The sequence below is a fragment of the Gracilinanus agilis genome, chromosome 1 (assembly GCF_016433145.1).
Source record: "Gracilinanus agilis isolate LMUSP501 chromosome 1, AgileGrace, whole genome shotgun sequence".
Classification (NCBI taxonomy): domain Eukaryota; kingdom Metazoa; phylum Chordata; class Mammalia; order Didelphimorphia; family Didelphidae; genus Gracilinanus; species Gracilinanus agilis.
In genome coordinates, this window is record NC_058130.1 from 110966511 (window position 1) to 110981435 (window position 14925).

Sequence of the window (14925 nt, forward strand, 5' to 3'; positions counted from 1 at the left end):
GGTCTGCACCGGGTCCTCACTGGAGGTCCAAGCCTGGGCTGGAGATCGTTATCCAAGCCTAGGGCACTGCCTTTGCCTGCGCTGCTGCTCTTAGGGCCTGCCTTCACCCCCGCAGAAGGTAGTGAAAGTCTGTGGGCTGGAGATCTTTATTCACCCCTGAGGCGATGCCTTCAGTGCTTGGGAAAGGCCGCATTTTAGGGGCCTTTGTCCCTGCCAGAGGCGGTGCCTTCACCCACGTGGGCGCTCAGGGAGAGTCCCAGCCACCTGGGGTCCCTCGTCTTGCAGCGCACAGATACGGGCTCAGGGCCTGCCAGTGATTATCTGGTTGCCCCAGTCCTGTTTACCCGCTTGTGCGGTGTGGGGGGTGGGGGAGGGGCTTCTTCCTCTCGTGTTTTAGTGAGAGCTGTTTCACCCCTTTAAAGTGTGGAAATGCCCCGATTCTGCGTACCTTCAATGCTGCGCCCTGTTGTGGGGTTCCTTCGTTCCTCTGGACTCGTTTTTATTTCCCCTTGAGGGGTTCTGTGTGGTTTGGTCAGGAGAGATCGAGCAGCTGCTCCTTACTCTGCTGCCATCTTAACCGCAAGTCAACATACCAGACTCTTAATGCTAAAGTAGATACTAGAATTCAAAGGAAAGGTGCTAAAATGTTGGGAACTAATTTCTTTCCTTCCAACTGGAATAAACATTTCTAGATGCCCTACCTCAAACCAAGATGGTATTAAGAAGTAAATAACAATTTCTTCTCATGAGGTGCTACCACTCTTGATTCTGGATCCCATCTTGTAGCCAAGGATCCCTCTGAGTCTGCTGAATCCTGAGAGTAACCATAGTCCATTTTGTAATGTTTGGAGAAGCCAAAGTGTCAACTATGGAATTCTCTCCCATATAGCCCTGTTCCTCCCCATGTATCCACCTCAGAGTTATAACTGATTAGAAGGAAATATCAAAATAGATGAGCATATGTATGCCCCACATCCATACTGATGGCTTTTAGGCAACTGCTTAAGTCACTACTACATTTAGGATGTCTCTCTCTGGCACCATCCCTCTAATCCTGACATTGCTGATGTCTAATCAGGTAGAGGGCAAATGAAGGTAGACCTATGTATTATTATAGTAATTTTCAGATGCTGGGAGTATTATATTGTTCAGTGCCCAAAAAATCCACCTTATTTAGGGTCAGGAAATAGAGATAACTCTCATCTGGAACAATGTGGATTCCAAGATTAGCCGGAATCTGAATGCCAAACTTCAAACTGTCTCACTTGCCCATCATGGTATAGGATGTGTTGGGGTTTCTGGATCATATACCAAGGTCTCCAAGACTGACATCAATCCCACAAATACCTTTTCAAATAGTAATGAGGACACAAGGATTTAAACAGAAGCTGAGCCCCACACCACTGGCACCATCATTACTCTCTTTCTAGCTTCTACCAACCAGTCCCTAAATATGAGAAAACATCAATTATCTGCTTATGCCAAAAAAAAAAATAAAAAGATTCTACTCACCTATTCTCCACTATCAAAAATGGACAGTTTCTGTACAACTATTTTTACTCCAATCCATTCTGACTCTCTAGATCCTCTACATATTTCAGTAGAAAATGTTGGTGAGGGGCAGCTGGGTAGCTCAGTGTATTGAGAGCCAGGCCTAGAGACAGGAGGTCCTAGGTTCAAATCCGGCCTCAGACACTTCCCAGCTGTGTGACCCTGGGCAAGTCACTTGACCCCCATTGCCTACCCTTACCAATCTTCCACCTATAAGTCAATACACAGAAGTTAAGGGTTTAAAATTAAAAAAAAAAGAAAGAAAATGGTGGTGAAATCAACTCTTCTCCTCCTCACTATACTTGTGGCTCTGCAAGCTACAAAGAGCACTTTTTTCCCAAAAATGCAGTCATTAGTAACTGTGTCCTCTACCTCTCCATCCCCTGTATCCCATAATATGTTGACTGGGAAGTGAGAAAAAGTAAGTGCACGAAAGTCTGAAGTGCTTATATGATTCATTTTTGAACTTTCGTACCTTTGAAAGTAAAACAAAGAACCCCATGGTATCATGGAAGAAGGAAAATGGCTTCCAACAGTGGTTACTCCACTCTTACAATGCAATAATTCTTACACCATTAATCTCCCAGGGATATTATAAAGACTTATTAAATGGCCAACAATCACTGTAGATGCATGAAGAACATTCTTCAACATCTCAACAAGTGATGCTACAAGATTCACAAAACCTTTCCTTCCATCTTGGAATCAATAATGTGTATTGATTCTTAGGCAGAAAAGTGGTAAGGTTTAGGCAGTGGGGGTTAAGTGACTTGCCCAGGGCACACAGGTAGGAAATATCTGAAGCCAGATTTGAACCCAGGACCTTTTATCACTTCTTCTGGTTCTTTATCCGCTGAAACACTTAGCTCCCCACTGTGCTATATTTTAGAGGAGTTTTCTATACATTCAATTGAATTTCTCTCTCACTAAAGTGCACGTTTTCTCTAATGGTGTAATTCAAAACTCATTTACAGTTTTCCAAATTGTGTGATTCTTGTCCACGGTCTTTGAGAAATAACGTATAGAGATTTCACCAAACAGTTGAAAATTCTCACTGTCTTGTATTTGTCCATTAGTTTTCTCCTGCTTTTATTAAGTGACTGACCTTTTAATACATTTCCTGGATATTATCTTTCATACAGAATCCTTACACACCATGATGAGGAATATGCTAAAGTATGTGATGGAGTGATGAAAAGAATATTCTTCTTGTAGTGAAAAGAGAATTGAGTCCAACTGGCTCTGATACTTGCTACCTGTGTGACCCTTAGAAAGTCATTAATGCTTTGAGTCTCATTTCTTCATTTAATAAAATAATACTTTCATTAATAATATGTATTAGGGATTGTTGCAGGGAAACCATTTTGTACATTTCAACATGTTGGACAACTGTAAGTGGCAGCCCTTCAAGGTATTGCAGAGAAAATGCCATAAGAAGACTATTCTTTGCTTTTATTTGCAGTTGTTAAGCTTTTAAAATATCTATCTTTCTAGTTTATTCCCATAAGTCATATTTTGTTCAATGACACCAACCACTTACCTAAGCCCCTGTTCAAAGCAGGGTAATTGAGATGTTGAGAGCATTAATTAATGTTTTAATGTGTTTAAACAAGCATATAATTACAATCTAAATGTCAAGCCCAAATGAAAATAGTCAGAAATACGCTCACATCCATTTCCAGGAGGTTGAACATGCTTGACTCAGCTATTTCTTTAGACTCATCAAATTTCTCCAAAGCTTGGCGAAGCTCCTCATCTGGAATCTTGCCTTGCCTTTTCTTCTTGTAATCAAAGTCCAGGCGTCGACCCTCCAACTTCTTTAGATGATGCTGAAAAATTGAAGGTCAGAATGAATTGATGGAGGGTTTCTGGAGGGAAAGCCTTCTGATTGGGATGGGATAGAAGAAGAAAGGAAAGAACAAATGGAAGATCTGCAGGCTACTCTCAATTCCATCACATTACCCATGAAACTTTAGGCAAATCATTTAATTTCTCCAAACTTTAGTCTACTTGCTTACAAAATGGAAATGATATCTTCCTCATCTATTTCACTGAGTTATTAAAAATCTAAAGGGAGTTCATAGTTGGAAGGTCCTTAAAATTGCAATTAGCTACATAAAACATAGGCTAGGGGAAATGACTTGACCTATGAATTCACTAGTTTAAGGAACACTCAAATAAGGAAACTTATTCTACCAATGTAAGTCAGTACCTTCTCTGTAACCAGTCTTCCAGAGAGTTACCCAAAAAACTGAAACATTAAAAGTGAATTGAAAAAAAAAAGGGACTTGCAGGAGCAGTTGGGTAGCTCAGTGGGATAGAGAGCCAGACCTGGAGATAGGAGGTCCTGGGTTCAAATCTGGCCTCAGATACTTGCTAGCTGTGTGACCCTGGGCAAGTCATTTACCACAACTGCCTAGCCCTTACCACTCTTCTTCCTTAGAACTAATACTTGGTATTAATTCTAAGACAAATGGTAAGGGTTTTTAAAAATTGCATAGGATCACATATCTATTATATACTCAGATCCTTCAGGCTCCATGGCTGGATTTTTAGTGATTTTTACTACTTACCTCCATAAACAGTTTTAAGGAAAACTTTACAAATTTCAACTGTTCCAAAACTATAATATCTGCGATTGCATAGACATTGTTATTACCTTTACTAATCCAGACAATAACCTCTTCCAAGCTTTAGTTAATGAGTTTTAGTAGCCAAAAGGAGAAAAAAAATCACCTGGAATCCAACCCTTTGGTGATGAAGCTCTATACACTCAGCTAGGTGGGGGCTTAGAGAACAGATGTATTTGGTCCTTTCTTTTAGTGAACTGTACTCAAAGTCATTCCAACATGGTAGAACTAAGAGTGTCTCACATCAATCTTTGAGCACAATCTTGAAAACACAGGGTCAACAACATTTCACAATGAGACACTGGAAGAAGATTTTAGTGGAATATATAAAGCTAAATGAACCATGTAAAGTGAATTCTCGTTATTATTTATTACTATTATTATCATTTAAAAATACAGGGGAAAATCTTTTTTTTCCGAGTCACTCTGCTTTATGCCCCATGCTTTATACAGCTAGACAGCAGAACAGAAAGAGTGCTAGACTTGGAGTCAGGAGGATTTGTGTTCAAATCAAGCCTCAGATACTTAATTAGCTATTGTGACCCAAGGCAAGTAACCTCACCTTTGTCAGCCTCAGTTTCTTCATAGGGATAATGATACCATCTATCGCACAGGGTTGTTGTGGGGATCAAATGAGATATTTGTAAAGTGCTTAACACAATGTCTGGCACAAAGTAAAACATAATAAATGCTTGTTCCCTTCTTAGCTTTCAAAAGAATGTGGAAGCTTAAACTATTAGTATGGGAGATGAGAAGCAACAATTTTCAATGACAAACTAAAAGAAAACCCCATCAAAAAAGATATTTAAGAATGAGAGGATACAAGTGAGAAACACCTCTGGCAACTCAGTCTCACTTTTCTAGCTAGCCTCCAGTTCTTGTTCAACAGAAGAGTGCTGACTTCCCTGTGGAGGAGTAAGACAAAAAAGGGCTATTTGAATGAGCTATTTGAAATTTAAATGGTGAAATTAGTATTTTTATTATTTGTTTATAATTTACTAAAACATGTGCAATCATTTCCCTCCTTAGTACAATCTATTTTTGTTCTCATTAGATCTGTGATGCCTTCAGCTTAATGAGTTCCCAGTTAAGAACTCTCTCAACCAGTTTAGATGGGCACCTCTTCTACCACTCATAATCTTATAGATTATCTTATACACTAAGAGATTAAATTTACCTACTCTATTCTGGTGCTTCTTCCCTAAGGAAAAAAAACCAGCCTTTATCTGGCTAAATAATTTATTTCTTAGAAATCAATACTCTTAATAATAAACCCATATGCCTCAGCTAGGCAGAACCAGTATGAAAGTCACACAGTCAGTTGCCAGGCCAGTATCAGGAGCTTTTTTCATTTTAATGGGATCTTCTGCAGTTTCTGCTCTATTGACCTAGCTTTTGAGAAATGAGGGTTTCCAGCATACAGTAAGAATTTTATTTAACTATTTATTGCTACAAATTTATTTTCCTAATCTTGCTAATACTAAAGTCTCCTTTTATTGTCTGATCATGGTCACATATAAGTTATGAGTCAAGAAGAAATTAATTTAGGATTATATGGGTCCAAAGGGGACAAAATACTTGTACTGGTAGTCAGGAGTTGACTTGATTTGTAATTTCTCAGTAAATTATATTCCTCAGAAGGTCGGTGACCAAATAAGAAATGATTTTGGCTTTAGCAATTCACAAAGCTATCTATTAAGCTATGAAATGGCTCTAATATGCATGAGTATACCCACGGAGGAAATCACATTTCTTTTGAGGGCCTCAATTAATTAAGAAATGTGTGCTCTAAAGTTATTTGGGAAAAGTCTCCTGTTGAGGATGAGAAAAGGAAATGAATTAAAATAGAAGTTTTACATTTTTTTCTTTACTTTAAATATAGGTATCTCACTGAATGAAGATTAGAAGGAGAGTAGAGCTGTAGAAAGAACAATGAACATGGAATCAAAGGGCCTGGGTTCAAATCCTGACTCTTCTACTTATAGCCTGTGTAATCTTATACAAATCACTTCACCTTTTATGTAACCATGGACAAGTCACAAAAAAAATGACTCAAAGGCAGGACTTATGCCCAAATGCTCCTATTTCTTCTATCCACTAATCCATGATACCTCTCAGTTCTTCTTTGAGTTACTTTAATTTTATTCTGCTGCTTCTGAGTTGGTGAAAAGTGTGTCTGACCCTTCTATTAATTTTCCCTTTGTTCCCATCTGTGAAGAATAAATGGGGAGGGGAGGAAAAGCACTAGACATGGGGGGAGGAGATGAAAAGAACAAGAAGGTATGATACCCCTCCCAAACAAAATCTTCTTAGGAAGAATATTTGCATTCATATAGCTTTAGAAACTTTAATTCCTTCTATCTCCAATTATCACTGTTAGTATTAGCATTCTAAGCAAAATACTTTGCTGCAATGACACTGGTAGATGACAGCATAACTAAATTTAGAATTAGAAGGGACTTTGAAGAGCATCTAATCCAGCCTTCTCATTTTTTTATAGAGGAAGAGGCTAAGATCCTTTAAAATGAAGTAACACCCTTGAGAAAAAAATAATTCATAAAGAAGAGAGCAAAGACAGGCAGTAAGGGCTTCTGACTTGGTGTGAGAGGATAAAGGCTTGAATCCTGGTCCTGCTACCTTTTACTGATGTGACCTCAGGTGAATCACTTCCCTGCTCTGTATATCGTTTCTTCATCTTTCAAAAAAGAGGATTGGACAAGATGATCCCTAAATTACCTTCCTACTCTATGTTCTTTCACTTGGTCTGAAACCATTTGATTTCTTATCTTGGGCTCTTTCCCAACCACATCTTCCTTCAAAGGTTACAGATCTAGGCTCTCATATGAGCATATAGTAGAGTCCTTAGAAGATGTCTTTTGGTTGGTATTTCTAGGCATCATAACTCATTCCTTAACTCAGTTTACTGAGTCCCCACCATGCAATCTGAATGGTACTAGGAGCTGCTTCAATATCTTAACTTTGTTTACACAGGAAAAAATGCACCTGAGTGGAAGAAGTGGAAATTGCTTTGCTAAATGATGCCCTTTGCAAGGGTTGCCTGAAATGTGTACGTCAAAGGAAAAGCTCAATTGTTCTGTGTGGTTTTCAAAAAATGGCATTTGGGTATTTTTCCCCAGTCCCGACAGCTGTTATGAAAATATGAAAACACACAAGCTTTCAGTGTTAATATAACTGCTCATTTAAGCAAACTACTAAATTGTCATCAGTGGTACAGCTGGCATTTCATAGGGTGAAATCAACACAGAGAATTATAGGTTAATTAATATATTTGTGTTTCTCTGAAAAAGAATAATAATCCTTCTGGAGAAGAAAATGTTCCCCCAAAGAACAACAAAAACAACAAAAATAAAAATTGAACACAGTATAATAATGATGACTAAATTTGGCCCCAAAGAAAAAAGATGAGAAAAGAAAAAATGGGGTGCCATGGGTACAAAGCATACACGTTGGACATAACAGTAGTTGATGTGTTGGTTAGTTTGTCTAAATGAGACTTTATTTTCTTCTTTTTCATTTTTTTTTCTTCTGAGAATTGGTTTTTTAGTTGTTAGGGAAGAATGGTAAGTATTGGGAAATAAAGATAATAAAAAACAAATATAGCAATAATTTTTTTAAAATATTCTCAAAGTATCTTTCTAAAAGGTTATGGAAAACTGTTTAGCACACAGGATATTATTTCTTTTAGGCTGTCATATCTGCCATGCCAGAAGAAATAACAGAGACAGTTTGCAAATCTTTGATTTGGTCAGTATGAGAATTCTCCCTACAAAAGCAAACTGTGACCTCTCATTGATTTGGTAGTTCTTCAAGAGTTGTTATAGACCAAAATTTCACTACCCTGTGATCAAAGCTGGGTTTAAGTCACTCCAAGATGAGCTAGTTAGTCAGATGAAAGTCATTCCATCATGGAACCCATAATAAAAGCACCTCGATGTCTTACTAGATTTTTTGGTGCCCAGACAGCATCAAGAACCCAGATCACTTCTACCCCAACAGAAGCATCAGAGAAGGGGTTTGGTGGATTAATAAAAGTTACTGACATTTATGTGACTTAATAAGGTCATAAAGTGCTTTCCTCACAACAATCTTGTTAAATAGGTTGTTCAAGTCCTTTTATTCCCATATTACAAGAGAAGAAAGAGAAGTTCAGAGAGATTATGTGACTTCCCCATTCAGGACACTACATCTCTTTATTTTTCCTACTGCTTCACAACTCAAATACCAAGAAGCAACCATGCTAGGCAATATCATAGCCATAATGATTATTCTCTCACCTAGCGATGCTACCACCTAGAGGCAGGCTCTTATTACCTCATGCCTATACTATTCTTAAATTGTATTTTTATTTATTTGTTACTTTAAAGTGCCTGGGTATCTTCCTCCCTCTCTACTCTCCCTGAACTAAAGAAGGAATCATTTGACAAAAAGATTTATTTGTAGGTATATGTGTGTGTTATATAAATCTATATCTACATGTCTTGCTTGCTTCTATTCATCAGTTCTTTCTCAGGAAGTGGACATTCACAAGTCATTGTTCAAGTAATATTTCTGTGGCTGTATATAATGGTCTCTTGCTTCTGTTCATTTAGCTCTTTAAAATTTCACATAGGTCTTACCTTGTTTTGTTTTGTTCTTTAAATTAAACTGTTCATCATTTCTTATGGCATGGTAGTATTCCATCACAAGCATATGCCACAATTTGTTTAGACATCCCTCAATTAATGGGCATTCCCTCAATTTCATGGTCAATCTATAACACTGCAATAACCTACTGGTCATTCTCCCTTTCTCACTCCAATCTGTCCTGCACTCGTCTTTCACATTAATCATCCTAAAGCATGAATCAAAACAGGGTACCCACTCTTCTTTCAAACACCTCCCTCAATAAGGTCCAATGGCTCTCTTTTGACCTCCAAGATTAAATATATAATCTTCTGCTAGGCTTTTACAACCTTCTACAACCTAGAAGCCTCCTTTATTCCACTCTTCTTACACCTATTTATCTCCATGTACTCTATAATCAAATGATACTGACCCTTCCCTTACTGTTCCTCAGATAAGATTCTCACAACCTCTGCTTCCTAGCTTGCTTCTCAGTCTTCCTTCAAATCTCAGCTAACGTCCTATTTCCTGCAAGAAACCTTTCCCATCCCCTCTAATGCTAGTGCCTTCGCTCTGTTGATTATCTCCAATTTATCCTGTACTGTACATATTTAGGTTGTACATAATAGTTTTCATTTTGCTCTCTCCATACTCCCATTAGACAGTGATCTGTCTTTTGGTTTTCTTGGTATCTACAATTTAGCTTAGCATTTGGCACATATTAGTTACTTAATAAATACTTGTTTAACTACTGATTATTATTATCATTTATAAATGTAAATAATGGGAAAAGGCATAGAAGGCTAGTCTTAAAGTTGAGAAAAAAACTAGTTTCAAATCCCACCTCTGACATTTAATAATATACATTTATATATTATATGTTTATTTTATATATTTTATATATCTTTATATATTACACACATTTATTAATGAGAGAAAACTGATTAACTTCTTTTCACCCTAGTTTCCTCATTTATAAAAGGGTTATGATGATACATACAGTAGAAATCCCATAAAGTTTTAGGCACAAAAGAGAAAATATATAATATAGGGTTTTTTTCCCCAAACTCTATAATGTTATATAAATGTCAGCATTGTGATTATTTTTTATGTTATTATCTATTATAATGAGCATTATTATCACATGTAGCTAAGAAAGAAACACTCTATTTCCCCACATCCACTGTGACAGATACCTGTATTTCCCGTAGGTCCTTATCATGGAGGTTCTGGAGAGGATCAATGAAATTTTGCTTCACTTCCATGTCCAAAGAATCTTTTACCTCTGAAAGCTCCCTCATGGCCTCCCCTACATCACCAAGGGCTGGGCCTGGAACAGGAAAGCATTTTTCTTTTATCTTCAAATACAAAGTAGAAAAGGGTTCTTCCATTAATGAAGATAAGGGGAGTTACAAACAGCTCTGGACTAAAGTTCACAATAATCTCAGTTACTGTTCTAGGTGGAAATTCAGTCTTACTCCAAGGGAAATTTAAGAAGATAACGCTCTTAAGCTCAAAGAAATTATTAACTAAGAGAAATGAGCTACAGCACATGGTCAAAGAAAGTGTGTTCTTCCTATAAAATGATTAAAAAAAGCCACATAATTTTTTCTTTTATTTTCAAATTATAACTCTTTGAACTCTCAGTATGAAATTCCAAGGTGTTTGAAACTTTGCTAATGTCAGTTTTTCATAGTTAAACCCTGCTCAAGGAAAGAGACTAAAAAATCAAAACAAAATGAAACAAACACATTATAGATCAAAAAAAACATTCTGAAAACAATGTCACCCAAATGAAAATGAATTTCTAGTGACAAGGCATGCACTGTTGATCTAATTATAAAGTGTCTAAGCCAGATTTGAAACCTCTTATCTCTAGGCCTGGTTCTCAGTCCACTGAGCCACCTTGCTGCTTTCTGATCTCAATTTTTAAAATCAACTTTCTTATCACCATGTGCATAAAAGCTTCTTACAAGCAAGATAATTAGGAATAAAAAAAAAAAAACCCAGCAGTTACCAAAGTTGCATTCATCACCAAGCTCCCTTCCAAACTTCAGCATGGCTTCCGCAAGCAGGGCCTCAGCCTGAGGATAGCCTGGTCCTTTCTCTTGACCTCGGATCTTGGACATAGTATTAATCATGCTGAGTTTAGCTCTAGAAGCTGTTAGCAGAAAGAGAGTAAAGGTTAAATGTCTGGCAAGGTCCACTCTATTTAAAATGACTTTATGCAAATACATTAGGTGAGATATTGTTACAGGGGCTGTTTGTTCTAAAAGAAAATCATTTAAAATTTTTAAAATTCAGTGCACAGTGGCTGAAATTTAAACTAAAATATTGAAATAAGAAAGGAAGAGAGAAAATAGGGAATATATTTTAAAAAGAGAAGGAAAGGATGGAAAAAAGAAAAGGGAAATAAGCAAATGAGAGAAGGAAGAGAGAAGGAGTACAACACAGTATAAACAGTAGGAAAGATTTTCTCATCTGTAAAATGACCATATTTGGGCCAGATTAGTAATTCATAGCCTTTTAGAGTATGAAGATCCCTTCTTTAAAAAATATTTTTTCTTTATTCAGAACTTATTTCTGTCCCTCTCTATCTCCACTGAGAGGAAAGAGAAGGGACAGAAAAGGAGTTTTCATGGTTTCTGTGAAAGGTTAAGAACCTTTTTATAAGTATAGTTAAGCAAAGCAAATTCCCTTGTTGGTTACATTAAAAAAAATTGCTTTTCACATTCTGCATATTAATATATTATCTCTGTCATGAAATAAGCAATATTCATTTTATCAGTCCTCTGGAATCATGGCTGATTATTTGGTTGATCAGAGTAATTAAGTCTTTCATTTTTACAATACTGATAATAGAACATAAAGTGTTCTCTTGGTTCTGCTCACTGCAATTTGCATCAGATCATATAAATCTTCCCAGATCTTTCTGAAACCATCCCCTTATTAATTTCTTATAGCGCTATAATATTCCATCTCATTGATAAGTCATAATTTAAGTCATTCCTCAACTGATGGGCACATCCTTGGTTTCCAGGTCTTTGCCACTAAATAAACAAGCAAAACCAGGAGAACAATTTATTTAGAAGTAGTGTAAAGTTCCCTGTCTGGCATTTAAAGCTTTTCATAAACTAGACTCTACCAAACTTGCCAGTTTTATTCCCTGTGTCATGCTATGATCCCCTAGCTACACATGATACTCCATCTCTAGCTCCCGTGCTTGTGAATCAGTTATCCTGAATGCCGAAAACTCTCCCACTTTATTTAATCTCCTAGCTTTACCTCTAAAGGAGCTAGATGTCACACTAAGCAGATAAGCAGCATGACAGATAGAATAGTGGACTTTGATTTAGAAGAACTGAATTCAAAGCTCACTTTAAGACACATGAGCTGGGAGACTGTAGACAAGAGACAATCTTTCTCAATTTTAATTTCCTCATCTATAAAATGGGAATAATAATTGCAACTACCCCCCAGAGTTGTTATGAGAATCAAATATGATAATATAGGTAAAGCACTTTGTAAACCTGGAAATATTTTATAAGTGCTAATTGTTATGTTTATTAACTTCTCTAGCTTCTTTCAAGTCTCTGTTCAAATTCTACTTTCTGCAAGAACTTTCTTGGTCTGCTAGAGGGTAGTGACCGCCCCTCTGACTATATCCAATTTACTTAAATAGACAAGCAGATGGTGCCCTAGAGATTTTGATATATAATTAGTAGGAAAGGTAGGTATACTCTGCTGCCTACTCTAAATTTGGGGAAAGTATTTTTCAATGAATTCAGAAAGAATATAGGTTTGGTTCCACAATCTAAAGTTTTAGCAGGTAAAGCCACATAAAGTTGGAAAGTTCTCAGAAAGAAAATCTGATTTTAAAATTCTGATGAAGAAGNATGTTTATTTTATATATCTTTATATATTACACACATTTATTAATGAGAGAAAACTGATTAACTTCTTTTCACCCTAGTTTCCTCATTTATAAAAGGGTTATGATGATACATACAGTAGAAATCCCATAAAGTTTTAGGCACAAAAGAGAAAATATATAATATAGGGTTTTTTTCCCCAAACTCTATAATGTTATATAAATGTCAGCATTGTGATTATTTTTTATGTTATTATCTATTATAATGAGCATTATTATCACATGTAGCTAAGAAAGAAACACTCTATTTCCCCACATCCACTGTGACAGATACCTGTATTTCCCGTAGGTCCTTATCATGGAGGTTCTGGAGAGGATCAATGAAATTTTGCTTCACTTCCATGTCCAAAGAATCTTTTACCTCTGAAAGCTCCCTCATGGCCTCCCCTACATCACCAAGGGCTGGGCCTGGAACAGGAAAGCATTTTTCTTTTATCTTCAAATACAAAGTAGAAAAGGGTTCTTCCATTAATGAAGATAAGGGGAGTTACAAACAGCTCTGGACTAAAGTTCACAATAATCTCAGTTACTGTTCTAGGTGGAAATTCAGTCTTACTCCAAGGGAAATTTAAGAAGATAACGCTCTTAAGCTCAAAGAAATTATTAACTAAGAGAAATGAGCTACAGCACATGGTCAAAGAAAGTGTGTTCTTCCTATAAAATGATTAAAAAAAGCCACATAATTTTTTCTTTTATTTTCAAATTATAACTCTTTGAACTCTCAGTATGAAATTCCAAGGTGTTTGAAACTTTGCTAATGTCAGTTTTTCATAGTTAAACCCTGCTCAAGGAAAGAGACTAAAAAATCAAAACAAAATGAAACAAACACATTATAGATCAAAAAAAACATTCTGAAAACAATGTCACCCAAATGAAAATGAATTTCTAGTGACAAGGCATGCACTGTTGATCTAATTATAAAGTGTCTAAGCCAGATTTGAAACCTCTTATCTCTAGGCCTGGTTCTCAGTCCACTGAGCCACCTTGCTGCTTTCTGATCTCAATTTTTAAAATCAACTTTCTTATCACCATGTGCATAAAAGCTTCTTACAAGCAAGATAATTAGGAATAAAAAAAAAAAACCCAGCAGTTACCAAAGTTGCATTCATCACCAAGCTCCCTTCCAAACTTCAGCATGGCTTCCGCAAGCAGGGCCTCAGCCTGAGGATAGCCTGGTCCTTTCTCTTGACCTCGGATCTTGGACATAGTATTAATCATGCTGAGTTTAGCTCTAGAAGCTGTTAGCAGAAAGAGAGTAAAGGTTAAATGTCTGGCAAGGTCCACTCTATTTAAAATGACTTTATGCAAATACATTAGGTGAGATATTGTTACAGGGGCTGTTTGTTCTAAAAGAAAATCATTTAAAATTTTTAAAATTCAGTGCACAGTGGCTGAAATTTAAACTAAAATATTGAAATAAGAAAGGAAGAGAGAAAATAGGGAATATATTTTAAAAAGAGAAGGAAAGGATGGAAAAAAGAAAAGGGAAATAAGCAAATGAGAGAAGGAAGAGAGAAGGAGTACAACACAGTATAAACAGTAGGAAAGATTTTCTCATCTGTAAAATGACCATATTTGGGCCAGATTAGTAATTCATAGCCTTTTAGAGTATGAAGATCCCTTCTTTAAAAAATATTTTTTCTTTATTCAGAACTTATTTCTGTCCCTCTCTATCTCCACTGAGAGGAAAGAGAAGGGACAGAAAAGGAGTTTTCATGGTTTCTGTGAAAGGTTAAGAACCTTTTTATAAGTATAGTTAAGCAAAGCAAATTCCCTTGTTGGTTACATTAAAAAAAATTGCTTTTCACATTCTGCATATTAATATATTATCTCTGTCATGAAATAAGCAATATTCATTTTCATCAGTCCTCTGGAATCATGGCTGATTATTTGGTTGATCAGAGTAATTAAGTCTTTCATTTTTACAATACTGATAATAGAACATAAAGTGTTCTCTTGGTTCTGCTCACTGCAATTTGCATCAGATCATATAAATCTTCCCAGATCTTTCTGAAACCATCCCCTTATTAATTTCTTATAGCGCTATAATATTCCATCTCATTGATAAGTCATAATTTAAGTCATTCCTCAACTGATGGGCACATCCTTGGTTTCCAGGTCTTTGCCACTAAATAAACAAGCAAAACCAGGAGAACAATTTATTTAGAAGTAGTGTAAAGTTCCCTGTCT

At 36.4% G+C, this 14925-nt stretch overlaps 1 protein-coding gene across 1 annotated transcript in view; it reads right to left on the bottom strand.

The window, feature by feature from the left end:
- SH3GL2 (SH3 domain containing GRB2 like 2, endophilin A1) overlaps positions 1 to 14925 on the bottom strand; it is a 54126-nt gene that overhangs the window by 7560 nt on the left and 31641 nt on the right. The window contains exons 4-6 of the mRNA XM_044677222.1: positions 13830 to 13973; positions 13010 to 13143; positions 3222 to 3380 (exon numbers count right to left, since the gene is read on the bottom strand). Coding sequence (XP_044533157.1) covers positions 3222 to 3380; positions 13010 to 13143; positions 13830 to 13973 — 437 coding nt within the window. The remainder of the gene's footprint in view (positions 1 to 3221; positions 3381 to 13009; positions 13144 to 13829; positions 13974 to 14925) is intronic.